Genomic DNA, 21,252 nt, shown 5'->3' on the forward strand with positions numbered 1-21,252 from the left:
TCTGTAGCTCTGTACCCCGTGTTTAAATTGGGTTACTTGGGTTGTTGGTGTCTAACTGTCTAACCTCTTGAGCTCTTTATATATTTTGGGTATTAGCCCTCTGTCAGATGTGGGGTTGGTAAAGCTCTTTTTCCAGTCTGTAGGCTGTCGTTTTATCCTATTGATGGTGTCCTTTGCCTGACAGAAGCTTTTCAGTTTCATGAGGTCCAATTTATTAATTGTTAATCTTAGTGCCTGAGCCATTGGTGTTCTGTTCAGTAAGTTGTCTCCTGTCCCAGTGAGTTCAAGGATATTTTTTGTTGTATTAGAATTAGTATCTGGTTTCATGTGAGGTCTTGGATCCACTTGGACATTTTACACAGGGTGATAAACATGATCCAGTTGCATGCGTCTACAGGCAGACGTCCAGGCAGACCAGCACCATTTCTTGAAGATGGTCTCCTTTTTCCATTGTATGGTTTTGGCTTCTTTTTTAAAAAAATCAAATGTTCAGAGGTGTGTTGTTTTATTTCTGGGTCTTCAATTTGATTTGATTTCATTGATCAACCTGTCTGTTTCTATCCCAGTACCATGTGGTGTTTATTACTACTGCTCTGCAGTACAGCTTGAAGTCAGGGATGATGATACTGCCAGACGTTCTTCTCTTCTACAGGTCTTTTTTTTTTTAAGCTCTCTTGGATTTGTTTGTTTGTTTGTTTGTTTGTTGTTGTTGTTTTTTCCCATATGCAGTTGAGAATTGTTTTTCAAGGTCTAAAGAATTGTGTTGGAATTTTGATGGGAATTACAGTGCATCTGTAGATTGCTTTTGGTATGGCATGGGAGATCTTTCCATCTTCTGATATTTTCTTCAATTTTTTTTCTTCAGAGCCTTGAAGTTCTTGTCATTACAGGTCTTTCACTTGCTTGGTTAGTGTTACTCCAAGATATTTTATATTATTTGTAGATAGTGTAAAGGGTGTTTTCTCTCTAACTTCCTTTTTTTTTTTTTTTTTTCAGAGCTGGTGACCAAACCCAGGGCCTTGCGCTTGCTAGGCAAGCGCTCTACCACTGAGCTAAATCCCCAACCCCTCTCCCTAACTTTCTTAGCCCATTTATTGTTTGTATAAAGGAGGCTACTGATTTCTGTGAGTTAATTTGAAGGAGTTCTTGGTCATTTATGTATACTATTACAGCATCTGTGAATAGCGATATTTTGACTTCTTCCTTTCCAATTTGTATCCCCTTGATTTTTTTTTTTTTTTTTTTTTTTGGTTGTCTTACTGCTCTAGCTAGAAATTCAAGTACTCTGAAGAGATAGAGTAGACTTCCTTGCCTTGCTTCTGATTTTAATGTAATTGCTTTAAGTTTCTCTTCATTTAATTTGATGTTGGCAGTTGGCTTGCTGTATATTGCCTTCATTGTGTTTAGGTATGCGCCTTGTATCCCTGATCTCACCAAAGCTTTTAAGAAGAGTGTTGGATTTTGTCAAAGTCTTTTTCAGCATCTAATGAGATGGTCATGTGTTTTTTTCCTTCAGTTTGTTTCTATGGCAGATTACGTTGATGGATATTTATATATTGAACTACCCCTGCATCCCTGGGATGAAGCCTACTTGATCATGGAGGATGTTATCTTTGTGTTCTTGGATTCAGGTTGCGAGTATTTTATTGAGTTTTTTTTTTCTTTTTCTTTTTTTCGGAGCTGGGGACCGAACCCAGGGCTTTGCGTTTGCTAGGCAAGCGCTCTACCACTGAGCTAAATCCCCAACCCCTTTATTGAGTATTTTTACAGCAGTGTTTATAGAGAAATTGGTCTGAAATTATCTTTCTTTGTTGAGTCTTTGTGTGGCATCAGAATGACTGTGGTCTCATAGAATGAGTTTGGCAATGTTTCTATTTTTGCGGAATTAGCTCTTTGAAAGTCTAGTAGAATTATGTACTGAAACCATCTGACCCTGGTTTTTTGGGGTTTTTAGTTTGTTCGTTTTGTTTTGTTTTTGGCAGAGAGACGTCTAATGACTGCTTATATTTCCTTACGGGTTACAGGACTATGTAAATTGTTTCCCTGATCTTGATTTAACTTTGGTAATTGGTATTTATCAAGAAAATCATCCATTTCGTTTATATTTTCCAATTTTGTGGAGAATAGGCTTTTGAAGTAAGAACTAATGATTCTTTGGATTTTCTGCTGTTAAGCCCCCCTTTTCGTTTCTGATTTTGTTGATTTGGATAATGTCTCTTTGTTTTTTACTTAGTTTGGCTAAGGGTTTGTCTATCTTGTTTTTTTTTAAAGAACCAGCATCTAGTTTCATTGATTCTTGGTGTTGTTCCCTTTGTTTATAATTTATTGATTTCAGCCCTGCCATCTATTCCTCTTGAGTATCTTTGCTTCTTTTTGTTGTAGAGCTTTACAGGTTGCTAGGATGAGGTCTCTCCAGTTTCTTCATGGAGGCACTTAGTGCTCTGAGTTTTCCTCTTAGCACTGCACTTATTGTGTCCCATAAGTTTGGGTATGCTATGCCTTCATTTTCATTGTATTCTAGAAAGTCTTTTATTTCTTTATTTCTTCCTTGACCCAGTATTCATTGAATTGTGAGTTGTCCAGTTTCCATGACTGTGTAGGCTTTCTGTTGTTGAAATCCTGCTTTAAGCCATGCTGTTCTGACAGGGCACAAGGAGTTATTTCTGTTTTTTTTTTTTTTTTTTTTTTTTTTTTTTTTTTTTTTTTTTTTAATCTGTTGAGACTTGCTTTGTGACCAAATATATGGTCAGTTTTGGAGAAGGTTCCGTGTGGTGCTGAGAAGAAGACATATTATTCTTTTGTGTTTGGATGAAATGTTCTTAGATATCTATTAGACCATTTGATTCATAATCTCTGTTTCATTATTTCTCAGTTTAGTTTCTGTCTTGACCTATCCATTGGTGAGAATGGGGTGTTGAAGTCTCTCACTATTAATGTGTGGGGTTCAATTTGTGATTTAAGCTCTAGTCGTTTTTATGAATTGGGACATAGAAGTTCATCTTGGAGAATATTTCCTTTGAGTTTGATATGTCCTTTCATGCCTCTTGATGATTTTGGTTGAAAGTCTATTTTATTAGATGTTACAGTGGCTCTTCCAGCTTGCTTCTTGGGTCCGTTTGCTTGGCATACCTTCTTCTAGTTCTGTACTCTGAGGTAGTGACTGTCTTTGTTGCTGTGGTGTTTCTTGTGCGCAGCAGAATGGTGGATCCTGTTTACTCATCCAGTCTGTTAACCTGTGTGTTTTTTTTGGTGAATTGAGTCAATTAATGTTAGTGAGATATTAATGTCTAACGATAGTTCCTGTTATTTTGATGATGTTGGTGTGTGTGTGTTTCTCTTCTTTTGGTTTTGCTGATAAGGAATTATCGATTTTTGTGTTTTCTTGGGTATAGTTACCATCCTTGTATTGGAGTTTTCCATCTAGTATCCCCTGTAGGGCTGGATTAAGGGAAAGATATTATTTAAATTTGTTTTTTTTTTCCATGGAATATCTTTTTTTTCTGTGGCGATTGAAAGTTTGCTATGTATAGAAGTCCTGACTCAACATCTGTGATCTTTTGGACACTGTAAGACATCTGCCAGACTCTTCTGGCTTTTAAGGTCTCTATTGAGAAGTCTGGGGTAATTCTAATAGGTCTGTTTTTATTACTACTTGAACTTTATCTTTGGGGCTTTTAATAGTCTATGTTCTGTATATTTAGTGTTGAGATTATTATGTGATGGGAAGATTTTCTTTTCTGGTCCAGTCTATTTGGTGTTCTGTAAGCTGCTTTACGTTTATAGCCTTCTCATTCTTTGGGTTAGGAAACTTTTCTTCTATGATTTTGTTGAAGATATTTTCTGGGCCTTTGAGTTGGGCGTGTCCCTCTATTCCTATTATTCTTAGGTTTGGTCTTTTCATAGTATCCCAAATATCTTGAGGGTGTTTTGTGTTAGAAACTTTTTAGCTTTAGCATTTTCTTTGGCCAATGTATTGATTTCTTCTATTGTATCTTCTATGCCTGAGACTTTCTTTTCTATCTCTTGTATTCTGTTGGTGATGCTGCACTGTCCTTTGTCCTGGATGCCAGCCTGAGTCATGTGTGATTATGTCAAGTTGTATTGCCAGGGAGGTTGAGACTTTATTCTGGTAACATGATCGGCTCCTACAGGAAAAGAAAGTGTGTATTAGAGGACAGTTGTGCACAGTTAAGACAAGGATATATTTCAGAGCAGAAGACACTTCTCTTTTTCACATACCATTGTTTTCTTAAGATTTTAGATTTGTATTCTGGGAAACACTCCAAAATTATACCACTGCTTTTACTGTTGCTAAATGAATGTTCCTGAAACTGTTCTGATCATGTAGGTCTCCCGATGCATTTTAGTCTTTATTGTCTTTGGGAATAGAATCTAAGGTCTTTTAGCATTCTTCAGAATGTTAGGACAGCTCCAAAATAGCCTGCTCTAATTCCTTCTTTTCCGTATTGTGTGCTGCACTCGTGGGTGTTGGGCTGCTCTCCTGATTCCTCTTTTGAGAAGCCACCAATGCTTTCAGTGACTTCTGGTTTCCATTTCAAAATGTTTCCCATCTTGAGGGACTCAAGTCGGTTGTCTAGAGTTTTCTATGGTACTGCATGCTAGAATTTTTTTCTTTGAGCACTTAATACCTCTTCATCTGTCTCTCATGGTGATTCTTTTTTCAAACTTTTAAAACAGATATCACATGTTTTTAATTGATTTTATTTTATGTGTATGGGTGTTTTGCCTATATGTATGTGTGTGTACCACTTGAATATCTGTGTCTGTGGAGGTCAGAAGAGGATATCAGATGCCCTTGAACTGGAGTTGCAGATGTAGTAGGCGACCACATGGGCCAGAAACTGAACGCAGGTGCTTTTAACCACCAAGCTGCGTGTACCTCCAGCCCTTTACGTTGCTTCTCTAGCTCTATATGACATGCTTGTGTAAATGTGCTTTTTTATTTCCATTTCCCATGGTTCTAAACAATGGTATAGATTTATGTTTTCTAGTGCCAGTAACAATGGCTTTCACATATTAGGAAATTAGAGGTCTTTTGGGGGTAGGGTGTCAACTTCTTGTATGAATTTAATGAATTCATTTTGTTTTCTTAGGATCCAGTGATATCACTGTGCAAGACAGAAAAACTGGAAATCTGCCAGACGCTAAATCCATTAAACAGAAGGAAGGATCCTTAGAGATAGGTAATGCAGTAAATGTTACTGTGTGTGCCTAAGTGCTACTGTTTGTGTTTCTGGTTCATTCTGACAAAATAAGATGCTTTTCTATTTTACTTATGAATATCATTTTAGTACTGCCCTCCATACTCAATTCAACCAACTCTGCAGAAAACATTTTGAGAAAAAAGTTATCATTTTTGACTGTGTATAGATTTCTCTTTTTTTGTCATTACTTTCCACAGATAGCACAGGCTAATGACTATTGACTTAGCATTTGCCCTATTTCTGACATTGTAAGCAATCCAGTGATGATTTAAGGTATAGAAGCACTGGTGATGCACATGCATATGCACAGGTGTACATTGGTGTCTCCCTGTTACGCAAAGCAGTTGGCATCTGTGAGAGGTCAGGAACCACTTCCACCAGACCCCGAGGAACAGCTGCACCCGGCTGATGATGCTAGAAATGCAGTATTGTGTCTTAGTTCTGAATCATGGATACATAGTCAAGTCAAGGTAATTATAGAATACATAACTAGACCTGGTCTCAAACAAAACAATAAAAAAGAAAATGGGATTTATATTTAAAAATGGTTTTTACGCCTCTTTCATGAGGAAGTTGTCAGTGTGCTATAATGTGGATAAACTTTGTAAGGAGATACACTAAAGCCCAATAGCCCAACCATTAAGGCTGATCTAATGCTTTGACCCTCTTGATAGTACCAGTCTGTCTTGATTACTGTTGAGTCATGGTAAAGTTTGCTTTTCTTCTGTTCGGTGTAGTGAATAGTCAGACTGGTAATTAGAACCACTTTTATTTTAGTTTCTTTTCTATCATTGTGATAAAACACAACCAAGGCAACTTAAAGAAGGGTTTATTTGGGCTTATGTTCCAGAGGTATAGGAGTCCATCATCATCAGGGTGGGGAAGTGTGGCCACTTGGTGGGAAGCAGATATAGCCACTAGAGTAGCAAACTAAGATGTGAGTCTTAAAAATGTGCAGGCATGAAGCAGAGACTGAGCTGTGACTGAGGAAGGCTTTGGAGTGTCAAAGCCCGTCCTCAGGGATATACTTTATCTAGCAAGGCCACACCTTTAAACCTTCCAAACAGTGCCTCCACCTAAGGAGGGGATACATTGTTCTCCTGAACAACTATACCATTTTACATTCTGTGGAGGTTTGGTGTGTAGCTATGTATTGTAATGCTTAAATTCTGCACCCAAATGGCTAGGCCTACATGTGAATTCTCACACTTACAAGCCTTTGTTGTGCAAACCTTGCTCCTTAATTTAAAACTATTGGTTAAATAAAATTGACTACAGCAAATTACTGGAAGGGTTGAGGTAGGTGGGTTTTGAGTTACCAGGTTGGGGTGGAGAAGAGAGGAAGAGAAGAGAGACCACAAGGAGAGAGACAAGAAGGCACCATGAGAAGAGAGGTACCATGAGCACATGGCCAGGAGAAATAGCAATACTTGGAGAACACCACAGGGGAGATAGCCAGGCCAGCAGTTAGAAAAGATTAGGGGTGAGCCCCCTGCCCCTCCCCAGTAATTTTCTAAGCCAAATAAAATAACCATAGTCTGAGGGTTTTTGAGTGCCATGATTTTGAATGGTCCAGCAAACATGGATGAACTTTTAATGTGGTTCAGAAAACCACATTCAGCCTAGTAAACTATAATATATGATTTATTCAATAATACGTATTTTGATGTAGAATGATGATTGCCCAAAAATGAGGCTTTAAAATAAAATTTTTCACACCACCCACTTAATGCTGATAGAGAAATCTCAAGGTTTTTTGTTTTTGTTTTAAGCTGGAAATATCCATCTATATCTTAGTAGCAGGGTGCATTTTTTTTTTTTTTTGGTAAGAAAGAACACATGTGGACTGGAGAGATGACTCAGTGATGAAGAGCACTGACTGCTCTTCCAGAGGTCCTGAGTTCGATTCCCAGCAACCACATGGTGGCTCACAACCATCTGTAATGGGATCTGACGCCCTCTTCTGGTGTGTCTGAAGACAGCTACAGTGTACTTTTATATAATAACTATAATAAATATGATAGAAAGAGGGAGGGAGGGAGAATGAAAAAAAAAGAAAGAACACATACAAAAAGTAGTCTGAATAGAATAGAATAGGTGGTGAATACACAAGGCAACTAATTTTAGTCTGGAGAACAAGGGGCTGTCCTTGATCATGCATCTTTGTCACATGATGGTAGAGTTCAATCCATATTTTGTTTTGTTTTGCTTTGTTTTGTTTTAAGAAAAGGTATCCTTGGCTGTCCTAGAACTCACTGTATAGACCAAATTTGCCTTGAACTCATGGATGTCCAGTGGCTTCTGTCTAGTTCTTGGACTGCTTGTGTTTAATTTTGATATAGGGTACCATATAGTTAGCCCAGGCTGGCCTTGAGTTGGTTGTGTAGCAGATGGTGGCCTGCATCCTGATCATTCTGTCTCAATGTTCTGAGTGCTGGCATTGTAAGTGCAGTTTAGACCATGCTAGGAGTTGAACCCGGGTCTTTGTGCATGCTAGGCAAGCACTTTTAAAGCTGAGACCCAGTCCCAGCTTTGTCATACAATAGTGGAGTTTGTCCAAATCCTTATTTTTTAACTTATGCCAGTATGATTGTTAAGTATTTATAAAAGGAATACAACTATTTTTAAATCCTTTCAAAATTTCCTTCTCTCTCCCTCGCTCGCTCTCTCTCTCTCTCTCTCTCTCCCTCTCTCTCTCTCTCTCTCTCTCTCTCCAGAGCCTGAGTGTCACTCCGAGTTTGCAAACACCACTCACTCTGTCTTCAGGTCAGCCAGCTTTTACTTCCACCACCCAGTGCACCTGCCCCAAGAGCAGGATCTCTGCCGCGAGTCTTCGGGAAGGACTGTTCTCACGCAGCATCCTTGGAAGGATCTCTTTCACTGTCATTCAGGGCACAGCGGCCTCCCGCCCCCTGGCCCAAGGTCAGACAACACTGAGATGGAGTGCACCAGAGTTAAGAGCCTCAGCATGGATTTGAATTTGGGGGGCCATGAGAAGATACATACTATCAAGAATCAGGCCAGAGACACAAAAGAAGACAAAAGACCGGCAAATGACCCAAAAAAGGATCAGAAGGTCACCCCAGAGCTAACAAGTCAGTGCCCCATGAGTTTGAATGAACTCTGGAACAAGTACCAGGAGCGACAGAAGCAGCAGAAACCATCTGGCGCTTGTGATAACAAAGAGCTCTCCTTGGTGGAACGGCTTGATCGTTTGGCTAAACTGCTTCAGAATCCCATCACACATTCACTCCAGGCCTCAGAAAGTACTCAAGATGACCGCAGACGGGGACGTGGAGCCAGGGGGTGGACTGGGAGGAGGCAACATCAACAGAAAGGCAAGCAGCAGAGGAAGTGGAGTAAGAGCCTAGAGAGGGGTCACAGTACAGGTGACTTTAGGAAAAGCAAAGTGCTTTCTCCTCATGAAGGTGGGAAATCCAGTCAGCGTAATATTGAGAAGATTAAACTAGATAAGTACATCCTGAGAAAGCAGCCAGATTTTAATAATGTCAGCAATACCTCCTTGGATTCTAGACCCTCAGAGGAAAGTGAGCTCCTCCTCACAGATAGTCCCAACCTTTTTTCCAGCACTGAGTCTCCTGTGGAGTCAGATGTATTGACCCACACTGGTAGGGACATGCCTTTAAATGAGAGGAGTAGCTCCATTTCTACCGTTGACACAGCCCGGCTGATCCAAGCCTTTGGCCACGATAGACTGTATTTGTCACCCAGGCAAATTAAATTATACAGTAGTGTCACTAATCAACGGAGGAAACATCTGGAGAAGCCATGCAAGCACAAGAGGAAAGCATTGAACACAGCCTGCCCCCAAATGACTTCTGAGCACACCAGAAGGAGGCACGTCCAGGTACACGGCTACAAATTCCAACTGGCAATGTGAATGCCTTTTTTTGTGGACGTTTTAGTTAATCTCTTCACAACAGGTGGAAAAAAAAAAAAGCCATTTGTCCTTTCCTCACTATAACATTTCTTCCCGCTGGAAAAGTGAGAAAGTGTAGCACCGTGCTCTTGTTTGTTGTCATTCTTTCCACCAACACACCCTGCCAGGCTCGCTTCGCACTGGGTGCCTTCAGGGTCTGGGGAGCTGCAAGCCTAGCATGGCCTCTGTCTGGCCCAGGGATGGGGAGTTGTTTTTTTTTTTTTTCCTCGTCTTTTGATAAGTATTTGAATTGCTTTTAAATACTTACACTTAAACAATACAATATGATTTTTTTTTAAGTAAATGAAGCATTAGGATCATATCGAAGTTGAAAATGGGGTCAACCACAACACGATTTAAAGTATATAACTAAATGAAGAACTAGGAGATAGAAGACAAGTTGAACCAGAGGGGTTAGATAAACCTGGTGGGTGTGTTTGCAAGAAATAAGCTGCAGTGTGGTGTCACACACTCTAGAAGATCAGCTGTGCTCACTTAGCATTATATTCTCAAAAGCAAGTTGGAATCTCAGAGTTATTAGTCCTCAGTTACAAATACCCAAGTGAAGTTTCCTCATCTGTCTTCATAAGGAAGACGTTACAGGGTCCCAAGCCCTCTAGGGACCTCACGGTATATGGCACAAGAGTCAGAACCTGTTACCACATTACATGTCTTTACCAGAGATGGTAAAGACAGGTGCTCCACCCAAGAGAAAATAGAGCCGTGCATGTGTTGGTGCACACCTGCTACCTCAGAATTTAAGACTGAAGCAAAGGGCATCATGAGTTTAAGGCCAACCTTAGCTACCTAGTGTAAACCTGTCTCGAAAAAAGTCTAGAGAAAAGCTCTCCAGGGAGATTGGAGTAGGGAAAATAGAATTTATATTTATTCAGGTTTTCAAATTTCCTATTTCCTATTTGTATTTTATAATATATGGTAAGTAGAATAATTTATAAATAAATACCTATTTTGGCATTTTGTGCTCAAAATACTTTGTCAGTAGGACTGCATGGAGACAAGTCTAGAGGGAAGGAGATAGGAGATGAGGTTTCCCATAAGCAACAGTTCTCATGATTAAGCCTTTGATAGATATGAAATGACAGTGATTACATGTGTTAATAGTTTTTTTAAGTGATAAAAAACGGGGGTTGGGGATTTAGCTCAGTGGTAGAGCGCTCGAGGCCCTGGGTTCAGTCCTCAGTTCCGGAAAAAACAAAAAACAAAAAACCCGGCAATAATACTGGAAAGAGGAGAAAGGATCCTGGTTGAAGATTTACGTGTGACCATATAATGCAGTGTTACACTTTGAGCTGAGCATCAAGGTGCATATCTGTATACAGAGTACTCAGGAAGCTGAGACCCTAGCTCCAGAGTTCAGATGGTTTTCTTCTTTTTTCCAATTAAACAATTAAGTGACATTTGGGGCTTATAGTAATCATCTATACTCTGCTCTTCCCCCTATCCCTTGGGAGTCAATAATTTGCCTCTGTTTCTGGGGACTTGCCTATTCTGGTCATTTCATATAAATATAACCATATGACTCTTGTCAGGTTCCCCTACTCCCAGGGATTGAACATGGAACATATAATCCTTTTGAGGCACATGCTCTACCATTAAGATACAATTCTGCCCTTTTTACATTTTTTTCAAGGCTCATCTATGTCAAAACACAAACAGTACTTCAGTTTTTCATGTTTGGTAATACTCTGTGTACGTATATGCGATACACTGTTTTTTTAATCTAGTTATAAGTGCAGTCGTACACACTTGGACACTTTCAGTGCTTCAGCTATTGTGAGTGCGGCTGATCCTGGAATCCCTGTATGCAGTTCTTGAGGTACCCCCACGAGGGGAAATCAAATCATACGGTAATTGTGTCTTACTTACCAACTGACAAGACCACAGTGCCTGTCCTTGTAGGCTTCTGCCAGCAATGATTATCGAAAGCTCCTTGGGCCTCACATTGCTCCTTTGTGGCTGCTTATTTTCTGGGGTTTTTGTTGTTGGTTGTTTTGTTTGTTTGTTTTTTTTTTTTTTTTTTGTTTTTTTTTTGGTTCTTTTTTTCGGAGCTGGGGACCGAACCCAGGGCCTTGCGCTTCCTAGGCAAGTGCTCTACCACTGAGCTAAATCCCCAACCCCATGTTTTTTTAATGTTATCTCCTAGCCTATACTATTGAGTATAAGGTGGTTTCTCACTGGTTTTATTTACATTCCTATTGAACATTCTGTGTGCATCTTAACCATTTGTATAGCTTCTTTGGAGAAATGCCTTTAGAAACTTAGTTGCTTGGCCTTTCCTTCCGTAGCTGTTAGACTTTTCTGTATGGTAGTCCCTTACTAAATGTGAAATCTGAAAATATATCTTGCCATTCTGTAGGTTGCCCCTCACTCAGTTACTTTGTTGGCTGTATCTTTGACCTACAGCAGATTTACTAGTGCAGCATGTACTTTCTGTGACCCAGGTTTTGGGGGCCATATCCCGGAGATCGTTGCCAAATCAAATGTCATAAGATTCTTGTCTTTTTAGTCTAGCTTTTATATTTAGGAATTAAGTCTGTTTTGAGTTAATTTTTATACATCGTATACAAAAAAGGTCTACTTTCATTCTTCGGCATGTTTATGTCTAGTTCTGGCAAGATCATCTGTTTAGACTGTTTTCCCATTTGTTCCTTGGCACTGTTAATTAGAAATCTTGATAGTGTGTATGTGTGTCCACATTGGGATACTCAGCTCTGTTTCATTGGTTTGTTTTACTCATGCCAGTCCCACAGTTTGGATTTAGTATATCTTCATCATAATTTTGGATAGCAAGAACCGTCCTGTTTTCAAGATTATTTTGACCACTCAGTCCCTTTAGAACTTGTAAATATTTTATTCTTTCTAATGCTATTGTAAGTATAAATATTTTAATTTCATTTTTGGATTATTTGTTAGTGTAGAGATGCATAGCTAATGTTTACATGTGATGTTGTGCCTTACAAGCATCATTGAATTGATTTGTTAACTCTTTTCTTGTAGAACATACAGAATTTCCTGCCATCTGCAAATAGAGACAGTCTTTCTTCTCCAATTTGGATGGTTTTAATTTTTCTAACTGATTTACGGAGAACTTCTAATAGAGAGTTGAATGTTAAAAGCTGGTACCCTTGTTCAAGTTCTCAGAAGGAATACGTTTAGTCTTTCACAGTTAGGAATGTTACTGTGGGTTTTTCTCTTGTGACTTTTGTTATACTTTGCTAGTTTGGATTTTTTTTTTTATTATAAAAACATTTTAATATTAGTCAAATTTGGCATCTAATGAAATGATCATCAACTTCCCATTCTTCCCATTTTCTTTTGATGTGGTATATATTAATTGATAATCACATGTTGAGCCACAGTTGCATTCTTGTGTAATTCCCGTTTTGCCATGGTGTGCAGTTCTTTTCAGTGCCGTAGGATTCGCTTTGCTTGCCTCTGAAGAAGACTTTACATCTAGGTTGTTGCCAGGTCTTTGCTGCTTTTGCTGTCAGGATAGTACCAGCCTTGTGGAATGGGTTTGTCACCTTGCTGTGTTTTGATAATGAGTGTTAGGATTAATGTTGTGATTAATGTTAATTCTTTGTGTTTGATAGAATTTAATTGCTATAGATCATATATTTTTCTTTGGGGGCCTTTTTAAAAACAAAAAACCCTAAATATAAGTCTAAGATGTCTATTTCTTATTTTTTTTCTTTTTCTTTTTTCTATTTTTCGGAGCTGGGGACCGAACCCAGGGCCTTGCGCTTCCTAGGCAAGCGCTCTACCACTGAGCTAAATCCCCAACCCCCAGCAGAGTCCTTTTATGTATGCATCATATGCGCTCCTCGATGTCATATCTGATAGTCAGGCTCAGCCCACGTCAGGTACACCAAAGTACTCCTTGGCTTTCTTGTAGTGATTCTGTAATTTTAGCTTTCCTTTAGTTTACATCAGTGGTAGCTACTTTTTAAAGATTGTATGGCTGCAGCAGGGGCCTGTTTTTTGACCAATTATATGGTCAATTTTGGAGAAAGTACCATGAGGAGCTGAGAAGAAGGTATATCCTTTGCTTTAGGTTATAATGTTCTATAAATATCCGTTAGGTCCATTTGGCTCATGACTTCTCTTAGTCTGTCTACATCTCTGTTTAATTTCTGTTTCCATGATCTGTCTATTGATGAGAGTGGGGTGTTGAAATCTCCTACTATTATTGTGTGAGGTGCAATGTGTGCTTTGAGCTTTAGTAAGGTTTCTTTTACATATGTAGGTGCCCTTGTATTTGGGGCATAGATATTTAGGATTGAGAGTTCATCTTGGTGGATTTTTCCCTTGATGAATATGAAGTGTCCTTCCTTATCTTTTTTGATGACTTTTGGTTGAAAATTGATTTTATTCAATATTAGAATGGCTACTCCAGCTTGCTTCTTCAGACCATTTGCTTGTAAAGTTGTTTTCTAGCCTTTCACTCTGAGGTCGTGTCCGTCTTTGTCTCTGAGGTGTGTTTCCTGTAGGCAGCAGAATGCAGGGTCCTCATTGCGTATCCAGTTTGTTAATCTATGTCTTTTTATTTGGGAGTTGAGACCATTGATGTTGAGAGATATTAAGGAATAGTGATTATTGCTTTCTGTTATATTCATATTTGGATGTGAGGTTATGTTTGTGTGCTTTTCTTCTCTTTGTTTTGTTGCCAAGACGATTAGTTTCTTGCTTTTTCTCGGGTGTAGCTTGCCTCCTTATGTTGGGCTTTACCATTTATTATCCTTTGTAGGGCTGGATTTGTAGAAAGATATTGTGTACATTTGGTTTTGTCATGGAATATCTTGGTTTCTCCATCTATGTTAATTGAGAGTTTTGCTGGATACAGTAACCTGGGCTGGCATTTGTGTTCTCTTAGGGTCTGTATGACATCTGTCCAGGATCTTCTGGCTTTCATAGTCTCTGGTGAGAAGTCTGGTGTGATTCTGATAGGTCTGCCTTTATATGTTACTTGACCTTTTTCCCTTACTGCTTTTAATATTCTTTCTTTGTTTTGTGCGTTTGGTGTTTTGACTATTATGTGACGGGAGGATTTTCTTTTCTGGTCCAATCTATTTGGAGTTCTGTAGGCTTCTTGTATGTTTATGGCCATCTTATTCTTTAGGTTAGGGAAGTTTTCTTCTATGATTTTGTTGAAGATATTTCCTGGTCCTTTGAGCTGGGAGTCTTCACTCTCTTCTATAACTATTATCCTTAGGTTTGATCTTCTCATTGAGTCCTGGATTTCCTGTATGTTTTGGACCAGTAGCTTTTTCCGTTTTACATTATCTTTGACAGTTGTGTCAATGATTTCTATGGAATCTTCTGCTCCTCTTGTATTCTGTTGGTGATGCTTGTATCTGAGGCTCCTTGTCTCTTCCTTTGGTTTTCTATATCCAGGATTGTCTCCCTTTGTGCTTTCTTTATTGCTTCTATTTCCATTTTTTTTTTTTTTTGGTTCTTTTTTTCGGAGCTGGGGATTGAACCCAGGGCCTTGCGCTTCCTAGGCAAGCGCTCTACCACTGAGCTAAATCCCCAACCCCTGATCTTGCTTTTCTTGTGTGTTTGGATATTCAGTGTTTGCTTTGGTGGAAGAATTGGGCCCTGATGATGCCATATAGTCTTGGTTTCTGTGCTTGGGTTCCTGTGCTTGCCTCTCACCATCAGGTTGTCTCTGGTGTTACCTTTTTCTGCTATTTCTGACAGTGGCTAGACGGTCCTATAGGCCTGTGTGTCAGGAGTGCTGTAGACCTGTTTTCCTGTTCTCTTTCAGCCAGTTATGGGAACAGAGTGTTCTGTTTTCAGGTGTGTAGTCTTTCCTATCTACTGGTCTTCCTATGGACCTGTGTCCTGAGTCCACCAGGCAGGTCGCTTGGAGCAGAAAAGTTGGTCTTACCTGTGGTCCTGTGGCTGAAGTTGCTCCTGGGGTGTTGCTTTCGAGCTCTCTGTGAGGGCGACAACCAGGAGGGCCTGCGCACCACCCAGGTGCACCTGGGTCCCAGATGGTGTTAGGTGTTTTTCTCTGGAGTCAGAAATGTGGGCAGAGTGTAGTCTCTTCTGGCTTCCTAGGCATGTCTGCCCCTCTGAAGGTTTAGCTCTCCCTCCCACAGGATTTGGGTGCAGGGAGCTTTTGACCGGGTCCCTTCAGTTCTGGGCGGTGTCTGGACTGCAGGGGACCTGCCGCTTGAGTGCCCCTATCTTACGGTTCCCAGAGGCCCTATACAGTTTCCTCTTGGGCCAGGGATGTGGGCAGGGTTTCGCAGTATTGGTGGTCTCCTCCTCTCTTCAGTCTCAGGAGTCCCCACCTGTCCGGGCGGTGAGCTCTCTCTCCCTCTCTTCATATTTTTTTTTCTTTTCTTTTTTTCGGAGCTGGGGCCCGAACCCAGGGCCTTGCGCTTGCTAGGCAAGCGCTCTACCAGTGAGCTAAATCCCCAACCCCCATATTTTTAATATACATGTTTCACTTTGTAACCCAAAGCTGATCCCACGCTTGTAATCCTCCAGGACTGTAGGTATGCACTAGTATGGCTTGTAGAAAACCAAAACAAAACAGAACAAAAACCCTTTAGTACTAAGGATGGTTTAATTAAATGTGTTCCAAATCATGGCCTCTCTTTAAGAAATTTTCCCTGTGCCCATTCTCATCTTGCTTATATTACTGGCCTTTTGGAAATAAGTTTTGAGTTACTTGGGTTTTTAAAAATGTGTGTGTGTACACACGTACATGCATTTCAGTAGGTATAAAAAGCACCCCACTGTTTCGTGCTTTATGTTCATAATCTCAGAATCTATTGGCATCTAGTCACAGGTCTATCTAATCCAGGTGCAAAATATTCCGTGTAATATCTGAACCTTCACGTGAGCTCTGCCGAATACTCCGCCCATCTGGCCAGCACATAACGCAAGCAGTCAGATCTTTGTCCCTCTGTGTCCTTGTCTTTTCACCTTGCATTTCTCTCCTCTGAGAGGGTGGAGCCTCCCCTCCCTGGGTATTCCCCCACTGTGCCACATCAAGTCTCTGCAGGGCTAGGCATATCCCTCTCCCACTGGGGCCAGACAAGGCAGTGAGGGGAACATATTTCACTGACAGGCAACAGCTTTAGGGATAGCTCCCTGCTCCACTTGTTGGGGGACCCACATGAAGACTAAGCTGCACATCTGCTATATATGTTTGGGGTGTCTCAGTCCAGCTTGTATATGCTTTTTGGATGGTGGTTCAGTCTCTTGAGAGCCAAGAGTCCAGGTTAGTTGACTCTGTTGGTCACCCTGTGGAGTTCCTATTCCCTTCAGAGCCTTCAATTCTTCTCCTAGTGCCCTCCAATGTTCCCAAGTACCCTCCAGTGTTTGGCTGTGGGTGTCTGCATCTGTCTGAGTCAGCTGCTGGGTGGAGGACAGCCATGGTAGGCTTCTGTCTGTGAGCATAACAAGAGTATCAGTAGTAGCATCGGGTTGGTGCTTGCCCATGGAATGGGTCTCTAATTGGACCCATTACTAATTGGCCATTCCCTCAGTTTCTGCTCCATTCCCCATCCCTGCAATTTTTATAGACAGGATAAATTTTGGGATAGGTTTTGTCGGTGGGTTGGTGTCCCTATCTCCAATGGGGTTCCTGCCTTGCTACAGGAATAGCCTCTTCCAAGTTCGATATCCCCACTACTGTGGGGGTATCTCAAGGACATGCCAGAGACCTGGGTAGGGGAGCTCTCTGTGACTCTTTTACATGTATACTGGAAAGGGAATTTTTCAGTTAGGCTACACAATGCTCAATCTCATACAATACTACAAAACTTCTTTTTAAAATATTCCTGCCTGAATTGAAGGTGTGTGTGTGTGTGTGTGTGTGTGTGTGTGTTCGTTTTGAGTGAATACTATTTGTCTTTTAAGTGTCTTACATATTTCCAAACTCTGGTATGGCACAGTTGTAGACTCCTTTCAAGTCAAGGAAGTCAAAGGGAGAGGTTTGTAAGGGATTTGCTTTATTTTCAACTTTAACACATTGACTGGACCAGTGAGGTAGGATGTTCTAACATGCTTCTTTGAGTTTCGTAGTCAGGAAGAAAGGATGGTTGACTGTAGTGTATAATCTTGTATTATACACTTGTTTAATATATCTCTGTAAAACGCCATAGTCAATTCCAGACACCTATAGAACACCATGGTTATGAGTACTAGGTAGAATGTGAAGAAATCCCAAAGTAGTTATGTAAGTAAGCCTGTTCTGTAACCGCAACACAGTAATACATGAGAGACAAAATTTTTTCTTATGTTTTAAGGTAGCAACAATGTGTCAAAACTTAGAGGTTTTGGCTAAATCTGTGCTGAGAAGGGTGTGTCCTTGGGGTCCCTTCCCAGGACTGACTAATAGAATCCGGAACAGATCCTTTAAAAGAACAGTTCTCCGTTCTTTTTTTTTTTTTTTTTCCTTTTTCTTTTTTCTTTTTTTCGGAGCTGGGAACCGAACCCAGGGCCTTGCGCTTGCTAGGCAAGCGCTCTACCACTGAGCTAAATCCCCAACCCCAGTTCTCCGTTCTTGTCACAGAAGGAGAGAGTATCAACACGATATGTGTGAGCATCATGTCACGTGGGTGGTCTTCTAAGAGGTGTTTTACATTGTTGTATTTAGATATATTTTAAAGTCTAAATGATGATTGAGCAAAATGTAAATTAAACTGGCCAGGAGGTTACAAAACCTACCTAGTTAATCAAAATCAAATTGCAGTGTATAATCCATGTTGTACTTTCTTCTGTCTCTAAAATGTCCACTCTGGAAAGTTTTTGAAGTTTCCGTTCAGTAGTTCTGAAGTGTGTGCTGGGTCATCCCCAGGCCCTTGCTCAGGGCTCACCTTTTTAATATCTGTTAATCCTCCCAAGTGTGCTTTGAAAAATATCTCAGATTTGCCATTTATATTTCTCATGTCTTTTTGGGCTTTTGTCATTGTTGTCTGAGGATCCTTTGTTGATTTTTAAACATTAGTTGGACTGTAACTATGCTATTACACATATTCTTTATTCATTCTGTGAGTATGGGGCTCTTCCAAACCTCAAGATTATAAACACAAATTTCCTACTTAAAAAAAGAAAGTGGAGGGAGAGAAGCAGTGCACTTAAACTGTTAAAGTGCTACGATTTATTTTGTAAGTATTTCTACATAGTCATCGATAGATATCTTGTAATAAGCAATATAAAGTTCCTAAGAAAATCTGGTGTCCTCTTAAGCTGGACTCCCAATCATTAACTTAGTAATTGAACAGCTTGGTTCTTTTGAAATTTTAATCCAAACAATTGCATATGGAGGATCTGATCAAAATGAAAGACCTGAAGAGTAGCCTAATTCTGGCTGAAGTTTTATTTTTATTTTATTTTTACTAATCTAAAGTTGGGTCTGAGCCTCCAAGTAAACGTAACAGGTGTAGCTGGCCTCCTGAGTCAAATAAAGATGCAGAGTTACCCTGTGAGTGATCCTGGTCCCTGCGGTGTTTAAAGGAGGACAAGGGAAAACCACTGCAACCATAATGTTTCCAACTTGGTAGACCTTTGGAATCCCTACTACCCTGCCCTGCTGCTCTGCAAGGTTTTCATGATCGTGTCAGCTTTCCGATTCCTCCCACATGTTGATGGAGGAGTTTAGTTCATGGTTTACTCTCTTCCTCTGTTCCTCAGTGCTCCTGTATCTGGGAACCTTTCCTGGCCTCTGCCATGATGACCTATATAGCATGTTAACCATATTGGTAGCTACAGCTTCAATGTTGATATCATCCAAATCTGTTCTGTCTTCAGTCTTCACTCATATGGGTAACAGAACAAAAACAAAAAACCCAAGAACCTATTTAGATACTTTAACTTTCTGGTGATGGTTTTATACACACGCCCCCCCCCCCCCCCCGCCCGCCCTTTTGAGCTAGCCCTTGCTGTTTGGAGCTCACTATGTAGACCAGCCTGGCCTCGTTTTCAGAGATCTGCTGCTATGGCTGCCAAGTGCTAAGTTTAAAGGTATAAACCAACACACCCGACATTTTTCATAATTAATTTCTAGGAATTACATGTCAAAAGATTATTTTTCATACAGATGCATTATAATTATATAATTATCAGTTGATCTGGACATTCCTAAAGCCCTGTGAAAGAAGAAGCCATGTTTGGTGACAGAGTCCTCAGATTTTGAGTGACTAGAATATTTCTGGTATTTTAAGGTTGGATAGTTATATTTACCATTAACCCATTCCTCAGAAAAACCTCTTCCTCCTCTCAGGTGTCTGTTTGATTGAAGGCCATTGATACTAAACTTCCTACATTATAACAAATACTCTTTTCAAGCTCAATTTTTATGTTCAGAGTAATTTTCTTATTTTGGACAGGGCCTCATGTAGCCAAGGCTAGCCTTTAACTTGCTGTGTACCCAAAGATGACTTTGAACTCCTGATTCTCCTGCCACTACCTCCCGTGCCGGAATATAGTTATACAACATCATACCTGCCAATTAAGCTGGCTAGTTTTTGGCTATTATGATTAATGAAAAAATTTGAAAGTAATTTTAGACTTTAAAAAGATTTCAAGGAACCAGAGCATGGTAGCAAGTCCCTGTAATCCCAGTACTTGGGAGGCTGATGCAGGTAAATCAGAAATTCAGTACACAACAAGTTAAAGGTCAGCCTGGGCTACATGAGGTCATGCCTCAGTAAACACAGTAGTTAAAGGTTCTTGTCTGGATCTTCATGATGTCTAATCAATAAATGTGGAAATGGGTTTCATCTAGTACTTTTTAACTTAAAAAGTACTACAAAAGTCCAGAAACACTGAAATGCTGGCATTTCCCTCTTCCTGTGTAGAACTAGGCACCAGCAGGTGAGTTTGCTTTCTAACATTGGAGAGAAGCAGCAAGCATCTTCTCCCAAGATGCTATACATAGAAAGTTTACACTGTCGTCTGATAGCATTTAACGTGGAAACGCTCAAGTCTTTATGTGGAAGCCCCGCCTTGGAGAACAGTGAGCCAACCAACCCACACATGCCTGGAGGTTGCTAAGGTGCTTGTGGACAAAGGGACAGGTTCTGTAGCTTGCCAGCAGCATCTGTTAGAGTTTTTAAAATGTATTCAGTGGTGGATCTCCAAACCAGTTGGACACAAGTATAGGTCTCTCCATGGTGGCTTTGGAATCTGGGTAGAAGTCAGTATTCCCTGTACTGTTGCTTGACTGGTCATATGCCTTGGACGTAAGGCTGCATCTCACCTAATGCTTTCATGTCATGCCACCATATAGTTATTTTTAAAATATATATATTAATATATATTAATATATATAGTTATTTTTAAAAACCAACCTTCAATATTAAATTCCTCTAAGAACATTTAGTGTTTTCTTTTGTGACGTGCTAGAAACAGCTTTCACTATAAACATTATTTTTGTTAGTAAACTTGGAAGAGCCATCATGAGGTGATCTTGGGAAAATTTCTTCCAATCCTAAATTCCAGTTCTAAAGTGCCCTTACCGGGGTTGGGGATTTAGCTCAGCGGTAGAGCACTTGCCTAGCAAACTCAAGGCCCTGGGTTCGGTCCCCAGCTCCGAAAAAAAGAAAAAAAAAAAAAGGGCCCTTATCACTTCACACCCAAAAGCAGTATGAGTGTTCCAGTTTGTCAACATCCCTGTTAGTATTTGCTTTGTTTCATTTGACTTTCACCGACATAGAGGTGCTTTCACCTAAGGAGATTTGCACATTTTGTTGGAAGTTTTTGACTATAGTTTTGAATGTTTGCCTTTTCATGGCAATTTATAAAAAAAAAAAAAATCACTGTAAATGGGAGATTTCCCCTGGCTTTTGTGCATTCTCAACTGGCCCTTGGAAATGCGGGAGGCCTGTGGTCCTATCCATGACTTTCACACCCAGCTCGAAGCAGGGCTCAACCACCAGCCTTTGCTTCAGCAGATCCTCTGCCCCGTCTCCTTAAAGGGGAGACCAGTGTACATGCCTTAGTTCCTAATGATCAACAGTTTTTACTACTAAGATTGCAAAAACTATTCCCTTTCTGAATTCTGGCATAGGCAATAGGTCTAGCTTTCTCTTCGCTCCCTACTGA

General features: G+C 40.2%; 1 protein-coding gene across 25 annotated transcripts in view; it reads left to right on the plus strand.

Moving 5' to 3' along the window:
• The window catches only part of Alms1 (ALMS1, centrosome and basal body associated protein), a 100,359-nt gene that overhangs the window by 66,611 nt on the left and 12,496 nt on the right, over positions 1–21,252 (plus strand). For 18 of the 25 annotated variants that reach the window (XR_015685437.1, XR_015685438.1, XR_015685444.1 and 15 more), the window contains 2 exon segments: positions 5,115–5,204; positions 7,943–9,093. Coding sequence is in view for 12 of the 25 variants with exons in the window: in NM_001106604.2 (NP_001100074.2) it covers positions 5,115–5,204; positions 7,943–9,093 (1,241 nt within the window). In the remaining 13 variants the exon portion in view is untranslated. 25 annotated transcript variants of the gene reach the window in all.

This window comes from Rattus norvegicus, chromosome 4 (assembly GCF_021556685.1).
Source record: "Rattus norvegicus strain SHRSP/BbbUtx chromosome 4, alternate assembly SHRSP_T2T, whole genome shotgun sequence".
Taxonomy (NCBI): Eukaryota; Metazoa; Chordata; class Mammalia; order Rodentia; family Muridae; genus Rattus; species Rattus norvegicus.